Below are 12,974 nucleotides of genomic sequence, written 5' to 3'. Positions count from 1 at the left end.
GGAGTTGAGTGGTTGCAGCACAGATTGTATGCCTGTAAAGCCAGATTAGTATTCTCCTCCTTTTTTGTAGAAAAAGTTTACTGATTGCTAGTTTAGGCTGTCCATTTGTTTGGAAGTTAATTTATTTCCCCATCTGGTATAAGGACAGAAGTTCATTTCACTGAGTGCAGGGAGTAGGTAATTTTCTTGAAAAAGTACATAGTGTCCTAAATTGGTAGGGTAAAAGCAGTATCTAAAAGAACTAACATAACTTTAAGATTATTTTAGAAAACATGTAGGATGTTTTATTTTGTATTCTTTGTATACTCAAATTTTTTGGTCCCAAGTTCTTTTTACATTTTTCTTAAGGACATCAAAGATCTTTGTATGTGGGTTCCTTTTTTTTCTTTCTTTCTTTCTTTCTTTTTTTTTTTGAGATGGAGTCTTGCTCTGTCACCAGGCTGGAGTACAGTGGCACGACCTTGGCTCACTGTAACCTCCGCCTCCTGGGTTCCGGCAATTCTCCTGCCTCAGCCTCCCGAGTAGCTGGGACCACAGGTGCACACCACCACGCCCAGCTAATTTTTGTATGTTTAGTAGAGACGGAGTTCAGGATGGTCTCAATCTCTTTTTTTGTTTGTTTTTTTTTTTTTGAGACTGAGTCTTGCTCTCACAAGACTGGCATGCAGTGGCGCAGTCTCGGCTCACTGCAACCTCTGCCTCCTGGGTTCAAGTGATTCTCTTGTCTCTGCCTCCTGAATAGGTGGGACTACAGGTGCCCGCCACCACACCTGTCTAATTTTTTTTTTTTTTTTGAGACAGAGTCTCGCTGTGTCACCCAGGCTGGAGTACACTGGCGCAATCTCGGCTCACTGCAAGCTCCGCCTCCCAGGTTCTCGCCATTCTTCTGCCTCAGCCTCCTGAGTAGCTGGGACTACAGGCGCCCACCACCACGATCGGCTAATTTTTTTGTATTTTTAGCAGAGACGGAGTTTCACCGTGTTAGCCAGGATGGTCTCGATCTCCTGACCTCATGATCTGCCCTCCTTGGCCTCCCAAAGTGTTGGGATTACAGGCGTGAGCCACCATGCCCAGCCCACACCTGGCTAATTAGTAGGAACAGGGTTTCATCATGTTGGCCAGGATGGTCTCGATCTTTTTTTTTTTTTTTTTTTTTTTTGAGACGGAGTCTCGCTCTGTCGCCCAGGCTGGAGTGCAGTGGCGCCATCTTGGCTCACTGCAAGCTCTGCCTCCAGGGTTCACGCCATTCTCCTGCCTCAGCCTCTCGAGTAGCTGGGCCTACAGGTACCCGCCACCACACCCAGCTAATTTTTTGTAGTTTTAGTAGAGATGGGGTTTCACCGTGTTAGCCAGGATGTTCTTGATCTCCTGACCTTGTGATCCGCCCGCCTTGGCCTCCCAGAGTTCTGGGATTACAGGCGTGAGCCACCGCGCCCAGCTGGTCTCAATCTCTTGACCTCTTGATCCGCCTACCTTGGCCTCCCAAAGTACTGGGAGGTCTCAATCTCTTGACCTCGTGATCCGCCTGCCTTGGCCTTCCAAAGTGCTGGGATTTCAGGTCTGAGCCACTGCACCCGGCCGTATGTGGGTTATTTCTATCAGTGTTTATTACATTAGAAATTAAAAGAAATAAAAAATATGTAATCCATTAAAAATGTAATAAGTCCTATTGTGTGTTAATAATAATAGCTTTATTTTATTTTTTTTTTTGAGACAGAGTTTTGCTCTTGTTGCCCAGGCTAGAGTGCAGCAGTGTGATCTGGGATCACTGCAACCTCTGCTTCGCAGGTTCAAGCGATTCTCCTGCCTCAGCCTCCCAAGTAGCTGGAATTACAGGTGCCCACCACCACGCCTGGCTAATTTTTTGTATTTTTAGTAGAGATGGGGTTTCACCATGTTGGCTAGGCTGGTCTTGAACTCCTGACCTCAGGTGATCCACCCGCCTCAGCCTCCCAAAGTGCTGGAATTACATTTGTGAGCCACCGCGCAGGGCCAATAATAGCATTTTTTATGAAAAATAATTATTTTCCAACAGCAAAAAACTAGTCAGAAAAGTGTCATTGTTTTTGCATTTTTGTAAATCTTTTTAATGTCTCACTTAGTAGAACATAGCTAGATTCTCATTTACTTCCTCTTTCAGTCTGTAAAACTATTACATGTCATGAAGCTTCTAGAAAACTCAGCTCAGTGGGGCGCGGTGGCTCAGGCCTGTAATCCCAGCACTTTGGGAGGCCGAGGCAGATGGATCACGAAGTCAGGAGATCGAGACCATCCCAGCTAACAATGGTGAAACCTTGTCTCTACTAAAAATACAAAAAATTAGCCGGGCATGTTGGCACGCGCCTATAGTCCCAGCTACTCGGGAGGCTGAGGCAGAAGAATTGCTTGAACCTGGGAGTCAGAGGTTGCAGTAAGCCAAGATTGTGCCACTGCACTCCAACCTTGTGACAGAGCGAGATTCTGTCTCCAAAAACAAAAACAAAAAAACTCAGCTCTACATACATGAGAAAATGAGTATGTAAAATATAAATTTTTTTTGGTATTATTGTGAAAGTAATTTTAACTTCATGGATCCCCTGAAGGGGTTTTTGAGCACCCTCAGAGATCTTTAGACCTCACTTGCTCTGGCTGCTTTATTATAAGCCACTTTAAAATCATGCTTCACGTTTAAGTGTTTGCTTTTTGCTTTTACTTTTCTTCCAAAGTGAGGATTTGGAGAAACATTAGGATTTAGAAGAACTAATTTAGAATATAGATTACAAATAATAGGCCAGGCGTAGTGGCTTATGCCTGTAATCCCAGCACATTGGTAAGCTGAGGCGGGTGGATCATGAGGTGGGAGTTCGAGACCAGCCTGGCCAACATAGTGAAACCCTGTCTCTACTAAAAATATAAAAAAAGTTTAGCGGGGCATGGTGGCAGGCACCTGTAATCCCAGCTACTCAGGTGGCTGAGTCAGGAGAATCACTTGAACCTAGGAGGTGGAGGTTGCAGTGAGCTTAGATCGTGCCATTGCACTCCAGCCCAGGCGATAGTGAGAGACTCCGTCTCAAAAAAAAAAAAAAAAAAAAGGAAGACAATTTATTTAACGCTGTAATGATCTGTGTAGTAAAGAGAGCAATTACTGTATTGATACTCAAATACCTGTCAGTTATTTACTTGTAATTTGGAAATGGTATGTCTAATTTGAGAAATTACAACTGTTAATTAAATAATGAAATTATATGATCAGGAAGAAGCTACAAAATAGTCTCCCAATTTTCTCCTGGTTTATTTTGAAATGTGCACCTATAATCACTAATCTTATATTTATCTGTGATTGGAGGGCTGGAAATAACTGGGAATAAGACATCATTTGAGAGGTTAAGCATGAAGTATAGGAAGCATGCAGGATAAAAATAAGCATTAGATGACTCATAATTTATAACATGGGGAATAAGAATTATTAGAAGTTGAATGTGGAAGATGAAGCTTGAAATAAAATGTTTATTTTGTTTTGAATTAAATAAAGCATGATTATTCACAGTGCAGTAAGTGTGCATTATCTGTTTGATATTTTCATATTACAGTTTTGGTAGTGCTCTTCAGTCTGTGAAATCTTCTTTGGGTGGAAATGATGAACTGTCAGCTACTTTCTTAGAAATGAAAGGACATTTCTACATGCATGCTGGTTCTCTGCTTTTGAAGATGGGTCAGCATAGTAATGTTCAATGGCGAGCTCTTTCTGAGCTGGCTGCATTGTGCTATCTCATAGCATTTCAGGTAAGTCTTCCACTTGTAGGAGCAATTGACATTTCACTGAGTCTTGATGTGTTTTAAATGAAGGTGTGCTCTGGTATGTAATGACAGTATGTGAACAAACCTGTGGAATTAAAGTTAAAATGAAATAGTCAATTTGATACAGTGGAAAATAACTAAGCATACACAATACTGGTAAGGCTGGTGAAACAGAGACGTTGAATGCACTCTTGTTGAAAGCCTGCATTGCCATGATTTGTTTGTAGACACATTTGAAGAGTTTAATCTTTTTACTCTGCCATTTTCGGGAACATGATAAAGATGTAATCTTGTATTATGGGTAAAGCTTGATTCAAAAACATGTGTTACTTGGACAAAATCCTAATAAGTAGATGTAGGGCAGTGGCTTTATAACCTATGATAGAAGAATATGATTGCAATTTAACATGTTAATTGAAAAACATGTATATAACATTTATGACTGTATTGTGTATATGTAACAGTACATCTATGAATCTTGAAAACATAAAGCCTTTTCTTATTTTTTATTTTTTTATTTTTTTTGAGACCAAGTCTCTCTCTGTCGCCAGGCTGGAGTGCAGTGGCGTGATCTCGGCTCACTGCAACCTCCACCTCCTGGGTTCAAGTGATTCTCCTGCCTCAGCCTCCTGAGTAGCTGGGACTACAGGCCCGTGCTACCACACCCAGCTAATTGTTTGTATTTTTAATAGAGACGGGGTTTCACCATGTTGGCCAGGATAGTCGCAATCTCTTGACCTCGTGATCTACCTGCCTTGGTCTCCCAAAGTGCTGGGATTACAGGCGCGAGCCACTGCGCCTGGCCTTTTTTGAGACGGAGTCTCGCTCTGTCGCCCAGGCTGGAGTGCAGTGGCACGATCTCGGCTCACTGCAAGCTCCGCCTCCCAAGTTCATGCTGTTTTCCTGCCTCAGCCTCCCGAGTAGCTGGGACTACAGGCACCCGCCACCACGCCTGGCTAATTTTTTTTTTGTACTTTTAGTAGAGACAGAGTTTCACCGTGTTAGCCAGGATGGTCTCAATCTCCTGACCTAGTCATCCACCCGCCTCGGCCTCCCAAAGTGCTGGCATTACAGGCGTGAGCCACCACTCCTGGCCTTTTTTTTTTTTAATGAGCTTGCATAACTTTTGAAAGGAAAAGAAATAAGCAGTCTTCCAAAAAAGCATTAAACCAGGCTTAGAAAAATGATTGTTAATTTTAGAGAAGGATTTTTTGCTTGGGGAGGGAAAAAAAGGATTCATTACTTTTAGAGACGGCCCCTCCTTCTAATATAAATCTTTTTTTCTTTTTGAGACGGAGTTTTGCTCTCGTTGCCCAGGCTGGAGTGCAATGGCGTGATCTGGCTCACTACAACCTCCACCTCCCAGGTTCAAGTGATTGTCCTGCTTCAGCCTCCCAAGTAGCTGGGATTACAGGCACGCGCCACCACCCCCGTCTAATTTTGTATTTTTAGTAGAGACGGGGTTTCTCCATGTTGGTCAGGCTGGTCTTGAACTCCTGACCTCAGGTGATCTGTGCGCCTCGGCCTCTCAAAGTGCTGGGATTACAGGCAGTGAGCCACCATGCCCTGCCTAATATAAATCTTTTTATTTTTATTTGAGACAGAGTCTCGCTCTGTCACCAGGCTGGAGTGCAGTGGTGCAATCTCAGCTCACTGCAACCTGTGCCTCCTGGGTTCAAGTGATTCTCCTGCTTCAGCCTATTACGTATCTGGGATTACAGGCACACACCAACATGCCGGGCTAATTTTTTGTATTTTTTAATAGAGATGGGGTTTCACCATGTTAGCCAGGATGGTCTCGATCTTCTGGCCTCGTGATCCACCCGACTCGGCCTCTCAAAGTGCTGGGATTACAGGCATGAGCCACCGAGCCCGGCCTGTAAATCTTTTAAAAACACCGTTGATAGACAGTTCACATGTTAAGTACTAATATTTAAAATGCTCAGTAGAAACTTCTGTGTTCATAAGGAATGGATTAGTGAAAATTAATGGATTTAGTGAGGTTCACTAGGTAATACAAACATTAAAAGGTTCTTATAGAAATTCTCAAGTAACTGATAGTTCTTATTTTTATTTATTTGATTTTTTTTGAGATGGAGTCTCACTCTGTCGCCCAGGCTGGAGCACGGTGGCACGACCTCGGCTCACTGCAAGCTCCGCCTCCTGGGTTCACGCCATTCTTCTGCCTCAGCCTCCCGAGTAGCTGGGACTACAGGCACCCACCACCACGCCCGGCTAATTTTTTTGTGTTTTCAGTAGAGATGGGGTTTCACCGTGTTAGTCAGGATGGTCTCAATCTCCTGACCTCATGATCCGCCCACCTTGGCCTCCCAAAGTGCTGGCATTACAGGCAAGAGCCACCGCGCCCTGCCAATAGTTCTTATTTTTAATGGAAACTTTAAAATTTATCTGTCTGTATGTCTATTAGAGTCTTGCTGTGTCACCCAGGCTGGAGTGCAGTTGCGTAATCGTAGCTCACTGTAACGCTGAACTGGGCTCGAGCTTCCCAGAGTGCTGGGATTATAGGTATGAGCTACTGTGCACAGCCTAAAATTTTTTGATATGTAGTTTTGGGAGGCAGAGTCTCACTCTTGTTGCTCTGGCTGGAGTGCAGTGGCATGATCATAGCTCACTGTATCCTCAAACTCCTGGGCTCAAGCGATCCTCTCCTGTTTCAGCCTCAGCTCAGTAGCTGGGACTACAGGTGCCTGCCACCATGCCTGGCTACATTGTTAAATTTTTTGTAAAGACAAGGTCTTGCTATGTTTCCCAGGCTGGTTGGTCTTGAACTCCTGGCTTCAAGTGATCCTTCTGCCTTGCCCTCCCAAAGTGCTGGGATTACAGGTATGAGCCACCACACCTGACTGTGAACTTTTAATAATAAAAAGTTAGTTTCCCTCTTAATCCATTCACTCAGGTCTCCTTTCCTAGATGACAACTACTGTTAGGAGTTTCTTGGGTGTTCAGAAATATTTTTTGCATATGCAAATGCGCAATACATTCTTTCTCTGCTTTTAAAAAATATTGTGCCTCAATGTGGGTGTGCTTTACCTATTGCCAGATGCCTTGCTTTTCTAAATGTTTCTTCATTGTTCCACTTCAGCACAGAGATACCTACCTCAGTCTTTAACTACCACATATTTCTGTGGAATGAATATATAATAGAAACATCTTAGATGCTTGTATTTTATTTTATCAGTTTATTTTAAAGCTTAATGATCAAATGATTATAAGCATAAAATGTAGGTTATGTGCTGGCATTTGGGTATTTAAGAATTGGCTAACTTTTATGGCAAGATTTTCAGACTCTTAATCAGAGGAATACTGTGGTTCTAGTAAGTACATCTGCATTGCAGCTAGGTATTTAACAAAGTATCTTGAAACCTTTTAGTTAAGATGAGGAAATAGCCAGGCGTGGTGGCTCACGCCTGTAATCCCAGCACTTTGGGAAGCTGAGGCGGGCGGATCACTTGAGGTCAGGAGTTCGAGACCATCCTGACCAACACGGTCAAACCCGATCTCTACTAAAAATATAAAAATTAGCCACACATGGTGGCGGGTGCCTGTAGTCCCAGCTACTTGAGAGGCCGAGACAGGAGAATTGCTTGAAACCAGGAGGCGGAGGTTGCAGTGAGCCAAGATCTTGCCACTGCAGCACTCTAGCCTGGTGACAGAGCGAGACTCCAACTCAAAAAAAAAAAAAAAGGAAATAGTGAATTGAGATGATTTGATTGAGTGGATTCACAACTAATTAACTGGTCACAAATTCAACTGTTGAATAATTTTGTAAAAGAGGCCGGGTTTATGAATTGAGGTCAGTTTGAAAACAAAGAGAATGATGTCAACATTTTGTTTCTTATTTTGTGTGCTCTTTTCAACATATAGATGACAAACTTTGACATGATGTTTAGAAAACTTGTGAGTAAAAGGATAGGCGATACGAATATTTCTAAAATTCAAAATCAGAAGCTTTTAGGTTCATAAATCATATATTTTGAAAAATGAGCATGTTTGGAAAGAATTATATATACATGGTTTAAAATTCTGGCGGCTCTTAAGAATATGCTATGAAGACTCCTTTCTGTTCCCTAGTTATTTACTTTCTCCACTCCCAAAGAAACTAATGTTATTGCTTTCTTGTGTATTCTTCAGGAAATGTTGTATGCATCTCCAAGTAAACACACATACATCCCCTGTCTTTAAAAGAAGGAGGAAAACATTTGAAGATTGCATTTACTTTATTTCCATTAACTGTATCTTGGAGATATTTCCATGTCAGTATATATAAAGGGCATTCTCATTAGTTTGGATGCTTGCATATTATTCCATTGTGTGGATGTACTGTAGCTTTGGAGTTTTTAAAACCAGGGTCCTAAAACCAGGACATTAGCTTGCTTTTACTTTTTTTTTTAATGCTACTTCAAGTAATTTAGCAATGATTAACTTGTGCCATGAATTCCTGAAAGAATTGCAGTATCAAAGTATATCTGTGCATTTATAATTTTTAGAGCTGCTGCCAAATATCTAACCCTAAAGAGGTTGTATCAAATTACATTTCCACCACCAATTAAGAAAGTGGTGATAGAATTAAAAGCCGATGCTCTAGTCACCCATATAGTTACTTTTGGCATGTTTCTAGTAAGTGGGCATTGCCTATGACTGGACATTTTCAGCGATGGACATTCATTACTTTTCAAGATAGCCCAGTGCATCTTTAGGTGGTTTGGCTCTTGGTACTTCCTTATATAGAATAAAAATATTCTTCAAGCCTTCTACCTGGTGGTCTTGTTTCTTCTTTTGATGATTGCTTTTATAAAATAATTTTAATATTTGAAGGCAGCTGTCATGTCTTCCCTTCGCCATTCTATTCATCATGTTTTTTTGTTTTCACAGGTTATTACATTAGGATCTCTTTAATTTCCTGGTTGTCCCATTTATTCCAGTGCTATCCCATATTATCCATACTCTGAAAATGTGTTATCTACAATGTGGCATTTCCAAGTGTCATTTCACCTGTACTTTTTAAAGTAGGGTGTCATATGTACTCAGATAGGACAACATCTGCTGTTGTCCTATTTAGGCAGGGTAGAAAAGTAATGTAATTAAATTTTCTGTTTCTCTGATTGTAACATGAATGTGCTTTTAGTAGAAACTAATTTCTCAGAACTGCTCTGTGTATGCTTTTTTTTTTTTTTTTTCTTTTTTTGGAGATAGGGTCTCACTCTGTCTCCCAAGCTGGAGCACAGTGGCATGATCATGGCTCACTGCAGCCTTGATCTCCTGGATTTAAGTGATCCTCCTGCCTCAGCCTCCTGAGTAGCTGGGACCACAGGTGTGTGCCACCACGCCTGGCTAATTAAAAAAAACTTTTTTTAGAGATAGGGTCTCACCGTGTTGTTCAGGCTGGTCTTGAACTCTGGGCTCAAGCGATCCCCCCACCTTGGCCTCCCAAAGTGCTGGGATTACAGGTGTGGGCCACCATGTCTGGCCGCTCTTTTTTTTTTTTTTTGAGATGGAGTCTCGCTCTTTCACCCAGGCTGAAGTGCAGTGGCACGGTCTTGGCTCACTACAACCTCTGCCTCCCAGGTTCAAGCTATCCTTGTGCCTCAGCCTCCCATGTAGCTGGAATTAATAGATGTGTGCCACCACGCCTGGCTCTTTGTTTTTTTTAAATTATTTTTAGTAGAGACTGGGTTTCACCATGTTGGCCAGGCTGGTGTCGAACTCCTGACCTCAAGTGATCAGCCCACCTTGGCCTCCCAGAGTGTTGGATTACAGGTGTGAGCCGCCACGCCTGTACCTGGCCTGTCTTTCATAGGTTATATAAATTCCTTGGTTCCCAGTTTTTGCAGTCTTTTCCAATTCAGTTTAATTAATGGTTAACTGTTTATTCATTATCAAGAAAAGGACAGTGTAATAGATAAGACCATGTTACTATTAGAAGTATGGGTATCATCAAATTAAGATTTTTTATTCTAAAATTATTAGGTTCCAAGACCAAAGATTAAATTAATAAAAGGTGAAGCTGGACAAAATCTGCTGGAAATGATGGCCTGTGACAGACTGAGCCAATCAGGTAATAGTAATATTAAACTAATTTGATTTAAAAAGAAAAAGGAATTTCTGTTAAGGCATATCTTATGATAAAATCTTCATCTGTCCAGGAGATAATTTGTCAAAATTATTTCTTTTTGCCGTATCAGTTAAGAGCAATAGGTATGGAAGAGATGCGAAGAAATAGCACATTCTTTAAAAAAAAATGAATATTTGATATTGTGTGTTCCTAGGTGGAGAGGATTTCTTAACTCTTTCTTTATCTGGCTGCTAGAGCCTCTATCCTGAATATTTAGTCACTTCCTGAACTAAGTATAATTATTGATTTGCCAACCATTTAACACCAGCTGATTCTAAAAACACTGCTGTGGGGATATAAAGATGAAGAAGATATGGATCTGTCTTAAAGAGCTGAGAGCATAGTGAGGAAGATAGAAGGATATATACTTACCTTATATTAGGCTCTTGGAATTTGTGGATTTTTTCCCCCATTTTTGGCTTGGGATGAATCCTAAAGGTCTGTTGCATATTACCTGTGATTTTGCTAAGATACAAACTTTAAGGTAGTTAGGTGGCCATTGAATCAAGTAGTGAACTGAAGAAACATAATGCTTTCTATAAGGAGCAGTTTTGATATAAAATTGGATGAATTTTGTAAAGAGCAAGATGTAATATTAAATCAAAGTTATTATAAGCTTTGGTATATAGTTAGGCTGTTGGCCAAAGCTCACATTGCTTTTTTATTCCATAGCCCACTTTTTTTGTGGGAGTTGGGCTTTCAATCCTTAAAGTGACTTTCTACTTTTTTCCTTTTCTCTTTTTCTTCTACCCTTGCAGGGCTCTCATAAGTGCCTTTGCATGGTCACAGTTAGATAAAAATTGCCTATATTTTTTATGTCTTTGATCTGGGCATCCCGAGGGTGCCTCTGTAAGTGTGCTGAGACACAACTGTGTAGTGGTAACCAAACCTAATTGCCCAGCAGAATTAACTCGAAGGACGGTTTTTAAAAAAAAGTTCAATTGAAATAGAATTCGTATACCATACGCTTCACCCATTTAAAGTGTACAGTTTAGTGGCTTTTAGTATGTTCATAGAGTATTACCATTGTCACGACAATCAGTTTTAGAAGATTTTCATCACTCCATGAGGAATTCCGTACCTATTAGCAATTACTCCCCATTTTACTCAAACCTCTCAGCCCTGGCAACCGCCAATCTGTCTCTGTAGGTTTGCCTATTCTGAACATTTCACGTAAGTGGAATCATATAGTATGTGGTCTTTTGTGACTGGCTTCTTTCATTTAGCAAGGTTTTCAAGGGTCATCTGCATTATAGCATGTATCAGTACTTTATCCGAGGACTATGATTTTTTGATTGCTTACTGTAAACATATGGAATAAAAATCTCTGGGAACGAGGCCTGGAAATAATTCTTTTTTTTTTTTTTTTTTTCCTGAGACAGAGTCTCACTCTGTCGCCCAGGCTGGAGTGCAGTGCTGTGATCTTGGCTCACTGCAAGCTCTGCCTCCCGGGTTCACGCCGTTCTCCTCCCTCAGCCTCCCCAGTAGCTGGGACTACAGGCGCCCGCCACCATGGCCGGCTAATCTTTTTTTTTTGTATTTTTAGTAGAGATGGAGTTTCACTGTGTTAGCCAGGATGGTCTCCATCTCCTGACCTCATTATCTGCCCAGCTTGGCCTCCCAAAGTACTGGGATTACAGGCATGAGCCACCGTGCCCAGCCGGAAATAATTCTTAAAAGCTGTTTAAAGGAGGATTCTGATCAGCCAGATTTAGAAATCAGTGTATCAGATCAGAGAATAAGAGCTTGTCCCTGTTCTCCTATGGCCACTTAAATCCAGACCTTTTCATCTAAAATGCAAATATGTTTGGCATTTTTCATACACATTCCTGTCTTTTTTCCCCCTTCTGCTGTCTTCTGTAGATACTGAGAATATGAAACCTGTACTCTTTTCATTTTCTACATAAGCACCTGTTTTGTTGTCCAGCTGTATTTTTTGGGTTGGAGGGTTAGGTCTGCAATAATCATGTTATTTCCCCTTTGGGTATACAAATGAGACAATGTGAGCAAATACAATCTGTATTTTTAAAGTGATGGAAATAAATTTTTTTTTCAGGGCACATGTTGCTAAACTTAAGTCGTGGCAAGCAAGATTTTTTAAAAGAGGTTGTTGAATCTTTTGCCAACAAAAGCGGGCAGTCTGCATTATATGATGCTCTGTTTTCTAGTCAGTCACCTAAGGATACATCTTTTCTTGGTAGCGATGATATTGGAAACATTGATGTACAAGAACCAGAGCTTGAAGATTTGGCTAGATATGATGTTGGTAAGTTATATGTTTCAGAGGAAACGGTCTCTGTCTTAATTCTTATAAATTGCCCATAATCTTATTACCCAGAAATAATGACTTAATATTTTCCTGTATTCCTTTCGTGTGTGGGTTGGGCTGGGGGGAGTTTGAATGTGGTGCTGTGGGGATGGCATGTAGTTTTTGTTGTTGTTGTTGTTTTTGAGACCAAGTTTTGCTCTTGTCCTCCACGCTGGAGTTCAGTGGTGCAATCTCGGCTCACTGTAACCTCTGCTTCCTGGGTTCAAGTGATTCTGCTGCCTCAGTCTCCCAAGTAGCGGGATTACAAGTGCCCACCACCACGCCCGGCTCAAGTGATCCTCCCGCCTAAGCCCCCCAAAGTGTTGGGATGGGGCCCGGCACAGTGGCTCACATCTGTAATCCCAGCACTTTGGGAGGCCGAGGCGGGCAGATCACCTGAGATCAGGAGTTCGAGACCATCCTGGCCAACGTGGTGAAACCCCGTCTCTACTAAAAATACAAAAATTATCCGGGCGTGTTGGCATGTGCCTGTAGTCCCAGCTACTCGGGAGGCTGAGGCAGGAGAATCGCTTCAACCCGGGAGGTGGAGGTTGCAGTGAGCCAAGATCACACCGCTGCGCTACAGCCTGGGCGACAGAGCGAGACTTCATCTCAGAAACAAAAAGTGTTGGAATTATAGGCATGAGCCACTGCATCTGGCCATATTTTTCATCTAAATGGTTGTTTATGTATGATTTATCTCGCTTCCTTCATGAATTCTCTCCCATAGTCTCTGTATTAAAACTATAAGTATCA

At 41.7% G+C, this 12,974-nt stretch overlaps 1 protein-coding gene and 1 long non-coding RNA gene across 2 annotated transcripts in view; one reads left to right on the top strand and one right to left on the bottom strand.

Moving 5' to 3' along the window:
* LOC100445837 (ranBP2-like and GRIP domain-containing protein 3) overlaps window positions 1-12,974 on the top strand; it is a 74,941-nt gene that overhangs the window by 9,669 nt on the left and 52,298 nt on the right. Inside the window, 3 exon segments of the mRNA XM_063713388.1 lie at window positions 3,570-3,762; window positions 9,766-9,853; window positions 11,967-12,176. Coding sequence (XP_063569458.1) covers window positions 3,570-3,762; window positions 9,766-9,853; window positions 11,967-12,176 — 491 coding nt within the window.
* Window positions 3,806-12,974, bottom strand: part of LOC134759637 (uncharacterized) — a 64,097-nt gene continuing 54,928 nt past the window's right edge. Inside the window, exon 2 of the long non-coding RNA XR_010136174.1 lies at window positions 3,806-3,862. This is a non-coding gene — a long non-coding RNA (uncharacterized LOC134759637). The remainder of the gene's footprint in view (window positions 3,863-12,974) is intronic.

The sequence above is a fragment of the Pongo abelii genome, chromosome 12 (assembly GCF_028885655.2).
Source record: "Pongo abelii isolate AG06213 chromosome 12, NHGRI_mPonAbe1-v2.0_pri, whole genome shotgun sequence".
NCBI lineage: Eukaryota > Metazoa > Chordata > Mammalia > Primates > Hominidae > Pongo > Pongo abelii.
The sequence above is the reverse complement of the archived record's forward strand: the minus strand, read 5'-3'. Positions and strand labels throughout refer to the sequence as shown.